General features: G+C 44.9%; 1 protein-coding gene across 6 annotated transcripts in view; it reads left to right on the forward strand.

The window, feature by feature from the left end:
- scn8aa (sodium channel, voltage gated, type VIII, alpha subunit a) overlaps window positions 1-7,633 on the forward strand; it is a 51,305-nt gene extending 43,672 nt beyond the window's left edge. For all 6 annotated transcript variants that reach the window (XM_076277051.1, XM_076277047.1, XM_076277048.1 and 3 more), the window contains 6 exons: window positions 4,412-4,696; window positions 4,890-4,943; window positions 5,150-5,287; window positions 5,725-5,829; window positions 5,925-6,195; window positions 6,480-7,633. In XM_076277051.1, the coding sequence (XP_076133166.1) occupies window positions 4,412-4,696; window positions 4,890-4,943; window positions 5,150-5,287; window positions 5,725-5,829; window positions 5,925-6,195; window positions 6,480-7,633 (2,007 nt within the window). The remainder of the gene's footprint in view (window positions 1-4,411; window positions 4,697-4,889; window positions 4,944-5,149; window positions 5,288-5,724; window positions 5,830-5,924; window positions 6,196-6,479) is intronic.
- Window positions 7,634-10,119: the final 2,486 nt, after the last annotated feature.

Consider the following 10,119-nt stretch of genomic DNA (forward strand, 5'->3'; position numbering starts at 1 on the left):
ACATGAGTAATTGGATAAAGAACTTGAAGAGAAAAGTAAACTCATTGAGGACAAATGGAGTAGTGAATGTCAAAAATCCCACTCAGCACCATGCGATTCCCTTGCCATTTCCATGGAGCATCTGGCCTGCGATTGGCTGCTCATTTGGCCTGATTCGCAACCTCTGCTTTTAATCGAGAGCCCCCTTCCCTCCATTTGACCCCCACCCCTTCCCGTGCTCATTCCCCCTCCCCCCAATGCATCCCCTCAAAGAGAACAACCAGCGGCAAAAACACACCATCACACCTCTCTTCTGCACCCCACCCCCACCCCAAACCTCTTGCTAGACTCACACCAAACACAGGGCAAGATGACTGGAAACCAGCTTCTCTGTACCTTCTTCTATTTTTTTGTGTGACACTATTGGAGAATCATTCTAGAAAGAATTTGGAAGGGATTCGAGATTTGGGTAGAGGCTTGTTTGCCTTAGTCATTCATGCGGGTGACTGTCCTACGTCATCAACCTTTACCGGAGATGACTCCCCTTTCACTTCCCGAAGCTGACAGCTTCTATGCTGAGGAAGGCTGACAAGTCTCTGACGTAGCTGTCTTTTCATACTCTGTGGCTCAGCAGCCGTTCTCTACTCTCTTTTCCCCTCCTTTCTATTTTTAGAGAGATAAGTCAGCCGTCTTGGCTGGACATTTGAAAGCAAATTTGTCTCGAGCTCTTTGGCTTTCTTAGCAAGCTGACCCCTCCCCAGCCCCATCTCTGCCCAGTCCCATCTCTCCCAGCCCCCTGGTGGTTGTTAGCGGTTGCGCCTGGTTGTTGTCACCTCCAGCCCCCCCCCCCCCCCCCCCACCTCTTTTTCTTCTTCTCGTGGACTGGTTGCCTTGTCTTCTAGTTTGAGCTTCTCTCCTTCATTCACCCACCGACCCACCCAACCCTGTCTCTCCACTCCTCCCCCAGCCCCCCTAACCCACATCTGCAGCTCAGTGCAGCACCCCCACCCCTTCCCCTTCCTTCCCCCTCTCCTTCCTTCCTCTTCCTCACCCTCCTCTCTCCCTCCATCTCACCACTGTCCTCTTCAGCCCATTTGGCTCTGCGCTGGCCCTACCAGCGCTGCTGGGCCAACCTGCTGGAGCCACACTGCACTCTCTCTTGCTTGTCCAGGATCTGCACAAGGAACTCAATAAAGATTAATAAGCAACTGAAACCACCACCCCTCGCACATCACTGTGGATGTCGGGGGAAGATATTTGCTAAGCTTCTGCTGGAAAGATTGCTTCTACATTTTGGCCACTTACTCCCAGCTGATTGGCAAAACAAAAGGGCTGGCTCTAATCTCCAGAAGTGAACTCGGTGTTCTGTCCAAACCACAGTAGACCAGCTGCGTGTGAACAGCGCAGCAAATGGCCATTTTCATTATTAATCGGCGCAAGAGAGGACTGAAAGCCTGAAGGCAGAAGCTTAGGAAATGTGCAAATGTTGCCTGCTCACCCAAAGGCATTATTGTATTCACGTCATGGCAGGACAGTAGCTGTAGGCAGGACCTTGGGGGGGGGGCCTCACTCTCCTGGAGGAGGGGGGCCAGGAGGCGATGTTGTGCATTATTGAGCTAAGGGATTGATCAGTGCCTCAGAGGAGGGGGGGGGGGGGTCAGATCATGTGGGTCAGATAATGTGCTGTAACACTAACCTTACCACAAGGGTGATGTCCACCAGAATATCGTCCAGTTCCCAAAAATGACAGATCAGATAGGGCTCTGGGACATTTGCCATCAGATTAGATTACTAATCAGGAAGTATCTTTAGTTTTTTTTTTTTTTTCGGTTTGCCCTAGAAGTCTTTTCTGATAGGAAGGTAATTTTGAATGTTGTAACAGTCAATTCAGTATAAGTTTATTTTTTTTCACCCTAGAGTACCTAGGTGAGGAGAATGCAGAAGTATCTAATTATTTTAATATTTAGCTATTGATAGCTAGTGTAGCATGCTAGTGTTGGTTAGCTGATGTAAGCATGCTTCTGTAATTCATTGCCCTGTGCATAATCCTTTTGGAGGCTATCTAAAAGAAACTCATAGATCTTATGTAATTGATCTTCACTGTTGCATGCAACACAATTAAAAATACATGTTGTGATTGTTTTAAATCTGTAAGAAATAGTCAGAAATATAAAGCAGGATCTCCTTTTGAGGAATTGAACTTACAGGGGTCTGGCCATGAAAATAGAGGTCATGAAAAAAGAGGAAGCACGGAAGAATTAGTTAATGCCTATGTTCATCAAACTGTCTGCCATTCTGTTTGACTTGGAAAAGAAAATGAGTTAAATATGAATAAATAAATCGACAAGGAGACACACAACCAGAGGGGTGGCTTTGCTAGTTTTGTTGATTATCATGTATTTTGAGGAACTTTCGGTGAAAATTAACAAAAAGTTAATCAAAAATTAAACATTTTGACAAAGACATCTGACTTGAAGCAACAAAATCCAGGGGTTTCTCACCAGTGTGGAACTACTTGGTAGCCTAAAGGTAAAAAGATCAAACACATGCTCCTTTTATGTGTATTTAATATGCCAACATTTTGTTCAGGATCCTCTGATCTCTCTGTGTTAGTGTCTCTACATCGATTTGTTTACTTATTTTAACGGTTTTTGAGATTGCACAACAATGCCATGTAATACGCATGTACTCTTCAATTGCCAATGCACAGGATGCACTTTTGACAGCCATTTTCCCTCTCTTTGAGTCTACATCTTTAGCATTTGTCTGTTCAGTCTCTCAAATGTAGATCATTGTCAATGTGCAAAAAGTAGTAAGACAGCTTCTCTTGGCAAGTGCACTTTTATCGGATTTGAGATATTAGCTCTTTTCCCTCTATGGGAATACACTGCTCTATCATCGCTATCATAGTGCATATTTTTACAATTGCTGCAAGGCAGAATATATGGCCATTACACCTCCTGTGTGACTGTAGATAGAGTAATTACTTCAAGGGTGCAATTCAGTACTCAGCCAAGGCTTGCTGATTTGCATGTAATACACTTGGCTCAATGGGTGAGCTATCTAAAGGGTTCCCTTATGAAATATTTGTATATAGTCTCCAAATTATATCCTTCAATTCCTTGTAGTGAGTCAAGTTAAAGGACAACTCCAGTCTAAGAACAAATGTCCTTTTTTCATACCCTTTCTGTACACTTAACAAGTTAAAGTTACCCTCTCCACAGTATCACAGAAGTGTAATGATATTTTGAGCATTGTCAGTGGCTTAAAGTAGCAATTTACTTTGACATAGCGAGCTTGCCCCCAAGGCTATCGCTATATGATATTTTGTTGTAAATGCATAGTCAATGTTAACTACTCTGATTAATGTTGTTTGGTCCCCAATGAAGGTTTACACTCATCCAAAATAGACCTTAGGTTGTTCTTAGACTGACGTTGTCCTTTAACTCAGTTTACTGTAAAAATATAGACAATGAACATGAACAAATAGTCAGTCTATGTGACCTAGGCTTAGTCAATACTGTAACTCTGTCTGATTCAGTAGCACGCCAAACTGTGCCTAGCCAGTGCCCATGCCAAGAGAACGCTGCTCCAGAGCGGCTTGCTCTGTGTGCGTCTGTCTGAAGGAGGGAATATGGCTCCACGAGTCTGTGAAAGGCATGCATGTCCAGCTGTCTGCCTGAGAGCTGCTGGTGGGCCTGTCCGACACTCTTAGTGAGCGGACAACTAGGCGCTGAGCTCGATGCTAAGCAGTGGACGATGGGATCTTAACACAGGGGGAGGGAAGGGAAGTGAGGAGTGGGGTGGGGTGGGGGGTTCAGGGGTGACCATGTAAAGGGCCAAGGGATTGGGGTTGGGATCCATTACTAATGTCCCCGATGTCCCCGATAGCTTTCCATTGTACTGTTGAGGGGAGTGTGTGTGCTCATTAGTGGGGGTTTGAGGGAAGTGGGGAGGATTGTTAGGTTAAATTGATGTGAATGACAATGTGGAGTGTATGCTGTATACCTGCTTGATCAACATTATTAGCAATGAGAGGAACTGCTCAACAACAAACGGTCGTATATGTGCTCTCTGACAACTCACAATATGCACAACTGTTTCATATTTAATCTCACACAACTACAGTATTCATAGTGCACTTACATTTCTACACTACGGCCCATCAGCTTTAATTATTCATTCGATACCATATAGTAAAATAACACATAGCAAAATTGTACATAAACAAACCAAAAAACGTTTTCAGAGCATGGCGTTGCCTAGTTATTTTTCCCACTTCATATTCCATGAAGAGTAGAATGGCAGGGACTAGTGAGGAGTCATACAGGTATACAGTTGCACTGAGTGGGTGTGTATGTGTGATTGTATACGGTGGGATGCTTCAAGGCAGGACCTCACTGGCCTCTGCCCTGTCTCTCCTCTGGTTTAGGTGGTAGTCAACGCCTTGGTGGGTGCCATTCCCTCCATCATGAATGTGTTGCTGGTGTGCCTCATCTTTTGGCTGATTTTCAGTATCATGGGCGTCAACCTGTTTGCGGGCAAGTACTACTACTGTTTCAACCAGACGTCCGAGCAGCTCTTTGAGCTGGACGTGGTCAACAACAAAACAGAGTGCTTTGCCTTCATCAACGCCAACTACTCGGAGGTGCGCTGGAAGAACGTGAAGATCAACTTTGACAACGTGGGCGCCGGCTACTTGGCCCTGCTCCAAGTGGTTAGCATACTCTTCTGACCTCCGGACATTTTCATGTTTTCATCACATTTTGTCATTGTATATCCCTCTATTAGGCTCCAAGTCTTCGGAAGGTTGGCCATATGAATGATAATCACATTACTATGCCATAACTATGTTCTAAAAATAACATGTTAATAACATGTCTGATAATGTAAAACCTGCTGTGTCCCAGGCTACATTCAAGGGCTGGATGGATATCATGTATGCTGCTGTGGACTCAAGAAGGGTGAGAACTCTGAGGAGTGCAGAGTTACTTTAAATACAATTAGCAGTACATGTTTGTACATTTTCACTAAGATACTGATCTAGACCATAGGTATCCTATGTTTGTCAGTGTCAGTATTAAAACAGCGATGTGTCTGGGATGCCTCTGAGGATTCTCATTATCGTCTACGATTTGCTTTTGATCTGCATTTGTCAAACTTCACCCAGGTGGAAGATCAGCCACTATATGAGGACAACATCTACATGTACATCTACTTTGTTATCTTCATCATCTTCGGTTCCTTCTTCACCCTCAACCTCTTCATTGGTGTCATCATCGACAACTTCAATCAACAGAAGAAAAAGATAAGGCTCTTTATGTCTCTAAATTGAATTTTAGAAGCTCATGAGATAGAGAAGTTATCAGGCAACCAGTAAGTTGCTGGTTCAAGCCTGGCTCCTCCTGACCCTGTTGAAGTGTTCTTGAGCGAGAAACTGTACCCCAAATTGTGCCTGATGTGCAGGTTAGCACCTTGCATGGCAGCCTCTGCCATCGGTGTGTGTGTGTGTGTGTGTGAATGTGTTAATGTGAAGCATGATATTGGGAAGCACTTTGAGTACGCAAAGGATTAGAAAAGAGCTATATAAATGCAGTCCATTGTCCATTTATAATGACCAGACGGGTTACACTAATATTGCTGTTACACTTAGACTTTTCTGATAACCTCAAACGGAATGTCGTGATTGTGCAGCATTGTGAAATGTTTTCTGGATTGTAACCAAACTATTGCTTGTCTCTATACTTTGGGGGTCAGGATATCTTCATGACAGAAGAGCAGAAAAAATACTACAACGCCATGAAAAAGTTGGGCTCAAAGAAACCCCAGAAGCCTATTCCCAGACCACAGGTACCACTGACATCTCAGAGCAAGACCATAATCATGTGCACTGGTAATGTTGATAATGCCATGTTCTTACCATGTTCTTCTCCCGTTCTCTACAGAATAAGATTCAAGGGATGGTGTTTGATTTTGTAACTCAGCAAGTGTTTGACATTTCCATCATGATCCTGATCTGCCTCAACATGGTCACCATGATGGTGGAGACAGACGACCAGTCCGATGAGACCGAGAACATCCTTTACTGGGTCAACTTCATCTTCATTGTGCTCTTCACATCAGAGTTTGTCCTCAAGCTCACAGCCCTGCGACATTACTATTTCACCAATGGCTGGAACATCTTTGACTGTGTTGTGGTCATTCTTTCCATCGTAGGTAAGTGAGCGAGGGAAGTTCTGAAAAACCAAGGGAGATGCATCTGGTCTTCAACTGAGTTTTTACTTTTCACATCTGTAGGCAGTTACTGGTTCTGTGGAATTCATCCACATAAGACACATGTAATTGAAGACATTTAAGTTAGTATAAAGTGGCAGAAGGAGCCATGTAAGATCTATCAACAGAAAAGGGGGCAAGGATCTAATATCGGTTAAATGGAAAAGAGCTGTAGAAATTGCATTCTGAAATGGCTTAAACATTTTTGTTTTTCTCATTTTTTTCAGGCATGTTCTTGGCTGACCTGATCGAGAAGTACTTTGTGTCTCCAACGTTGTTCAGGGTAATCCGTCTGGCTCGAATTGGTCGCATCTTGCGACTGATTAAAGGGGCCAAGGGCATCCGAACTTTACTGTTTGCCCTGATGATGTCACTGCCAGCCCTGTTCAACATTGGCCTGTTGCTGTTTCTGGTCATGTTTATCTTCTCCATCTTTGGCATGTCCAACTTTGCCTATGTCAAGCGAGAGGTGGGAATAGATGACATGTACAATTTTGAGACCTTTGGCAACTCCATGATTTGCCTGTTCATGATCACAACCTCGGCTGGGTGGGATGGTCTCCTGGCGCCCATCTTGAACTATCCGCCCGACTGTGACCCCCTCAAGGAGAACCCGGGCACCACAGTGAAGGGCGATTGCGGGAACCCTTCGGTGGGCATCTTCTTCTTCGTGATGTACATCATTGTGTCCTTCCTCATCGTGGTGAACATGTACATCGCCATCATCCTGGAGAACTTCAGCGTGGCCACGGAGGAGAGTGCCGATCCGCTCTGCGAGGACGACTTTGAGTCCTTCTACGAGATCTGGGAGAAGTTCGACCCCACTGCCTCTCAGTTCATCACCTTTGCCAAGCTGGGCGACTTTGCCGACACGCTCGAGCACCCGCTGCGCGTGCCCAAGCCCAACACGATTGAGCTTATCGCCATGGATCTGCCGATGGTGAGCGGCGACCGCATCCACTGCCTGGACATCCTCTTCGCTTTCACTAAGCGCGTGCTGGGCGACAGCGGCGACCTGGACATGATGCGGCAGCAGATGGAGGAGCGCTTCATCGCTGCCAACCCCTCCAAGATCTCGTTCGAGCCCATCACCACGACGCTGCGCCGCAAGCAGGAGCTCATGTCCGCCTCCATCATCCAGCGCGCCTACCGCGCCCACCTCTTGCGCCGCGGATTTGTCTGCAAGCGCATCCTCGGGATCAACAAGCTGGAGAACGGTGGGACCAATCAAGAGAAAAAAGAGGGCACGCCCTCCACTGCCTCCCTGCCCTCGTATGACAGCGTGACCAAACCGGAGAAGGAAAAGCTGGACGAGAGCGAGAGCATCGGCAAGAAGGAGAAGGGCAAAAACCAAAAAGACGTCAGGGAATCCAAGTGTTAAGGACTGCGCTCGATCCGGCGCTGAGATCTACAGCGTGTGACACAATGAGATGAGACTCTGTATTCGAAATCCAACAAATGTACAAACATCAACAACAACAACAACATCAACAAAAAGAAGAAAAAAACTATTTACAAGGAAAATAGAAAAATCTTAAAAAAATAATGGTTTGTTTACAGACTTGTTGCAGATGTTTCGATGCAGAAGAAGCAGCTTGGTTTTAATACCACTCTGAAGACGACCAAACACGATGAGCTTTCTGTGTATCATCTGTGATTAATGACCAAGATTTTAAATAACTTTTCACTCAATGTAAAACTCGATCAAACATGGCCAACTCAACTAAAGGTGATGTGTAGGCCTATGGCAGACCTTCGGGGATTTGTTGGGGACCACCCGCCATCTGGACATTGAACTGTATGAAAAAGATGGTGACATTTTGAAGAAAGCTTCTTTTCCATGGCCAAGTGTGGATTTCAGCATTGCTCAACTGTGGCTGACACAAAGACTCAACAACAATGCTGGATTGTAGGAAACCACCAGCTCCATTGCTGTGGTTTCTGTGACATGTTGTCTTTTAACTGTAGATGAAAAATGATTAATCAACAATGCGGAGAACAGGAAAAAAAAACCCAGAACATTATGTGGGTTGTTTTTTTTATTTGTTTGTGCTGAATATACTTGCATCTTTACATTATTTGAGCAGCAAAAAAGAAAAAATGATACATTTAGCCCATGTCACTAGTCTTCATCCTCTTTGTTATACCTGCGTTAAAATGATTTTCTACATGGGCTTTCACATTGATCGGGTAGGGGGCTTTATCAGGGTTTTGACTTGGGCTGAAGGGGGCTCCGACTGAGTTCCAAAGTAAATACCTAACTAATTGTGCTCGTTCAAATGCATAGAAATGACTTGCATGATGGCATGTTTTGATCAGGAATCATGCATGAGAAATCATAGTCCACACGACACTTACCAAGGCCACAACAGTGGCTCGACCATTAGCTTTGAAGATTTCCACTGGTCCAAATTTTTTACAAATGAGATCGTACAACTAAATTCTAACTGTGTACTCTTGTACACAGTATTTGGGAACTTCAAACAGTATGATTGTACCTACCCTTCACATGCTTTCCTTTCTGACACCATGCTTTCACCATGCGTCATTGCAACGTTTTTCGGTGTCAAACCAGGCTGTAATCATTCAAAAATCTGATGTTCTATTTGCTTGTGTGTACTAACATTGTGGCACATTGTGACAAAACACAAAACATTAGTACTTTTGCTGCTCTTGCCGTGTATGTGGGGGTGGGAAAAGAGCAGGGGTGGGAATAGTTGCTGGAGATATTCGCCCGTGAGTATACACTGATTTGGAGAAACATTTTGAAATCAAATGGAACCAAATCCCAGGCTTACAGAGACCTTGATTTGCCTTTCGTTTCTGCACCAGCAGCATATCGTTACATGAGCACTGTTTTTCTGATGTTCTCCATGTTGTTGAGAGGGGACGGCGTGAATGGGACGCCGATGTCATAGAGGGAAAAAACACGAGGGTGTGGCAGAGCTCCTCTCGGCCTCGCTCAGCTCAGCGTTCTTTGTCCGACTGCAGGGAACAAGCGCTCCTCAGCGGAGGGGCGGCTCTCCATGAGGCACAGTAGACAACTGTCAATAACCGTCACAACTGCCAGGATGTTTAATTTCCATCCATTTTCCTAGGGCCTTTTTGATGGCATTTTTAAACCTTGTGAGCCTATATCGGTTCCATTTTGTTGTTGTTGTTTTTATGTCTTTAAAAAAAAAATCAGTATGACATGATGAGGCTTTGGCGAAAGGCTCGCTGTTTGGAGCTTCGATTTTTCGCCATCATGAGATTCTCGGGAGTCCTTGATGAGGTCTGTTTAGTGTTCTTGTGTGCCCTTGCCTGATCTGGAATCAGCTGATGTGCAGCTTTGGCATCAGCAACTGCCAAGTGATTGAACTCCAGAGTAGAGGAAAAGGGTATCCCCAGTCTGTCCTGCATCCTAGCTACATACACCTCTTTGGACTACTGCCAGTCAGCTTAGAGCCTTTCGTGTCTTATTTGTGTTAGCTAAGGCTCAATAGGACGTAAGAGGACAACTTTGGGCCTTTCTGAGAACTAGGCTAGGAATGGTTGGAGTGAGGTGCCATTCATCATTGATATCACAAGAAATATTCAGTGAAGGACTGTCACACAAGGAAAGGTTCCCTTTGTTTTCATCGAACAAATTCTCTTTTGTACAAAATAAGAAAATACAAATAAAAGATGTGCACTTGAGTAGATCTCGTCACAGTTTGGACTAGCCAAGTGTCAATCTGTGCACGCTCAATGTTGTGCAAGGGAACAGTGCAAACAACACAACTGAACTGGAGAACAGCATCAGAGGGCCCCGTCTCTCTACGAGGCGCCCTGGTAGGCGGGAAACTTTTGTATCACAGAGTGTGAAATTGCTCTTAAACTGCCATC

This window comes from Alosa pseudoharengus, unplaced genomic scaffold, assembly GCF_046254945.1.
Source record: "Alosa pseudoharengus isolate Yale_2024_CS ecotype anadromous, Long Island Sound unplaced genomic scaffold, YU_APseudo_1.1 YU_APseudo_1.1_scf_9, whole genome shotgun sequence".
Classification (NCBI taxonomy): domain Eukaryota; kingdom Metazoa; phylum Chordata; class Actinopteri; order Clupeiformes; family Clupeidae; genus Alosa; species Alosa pseudoharengus.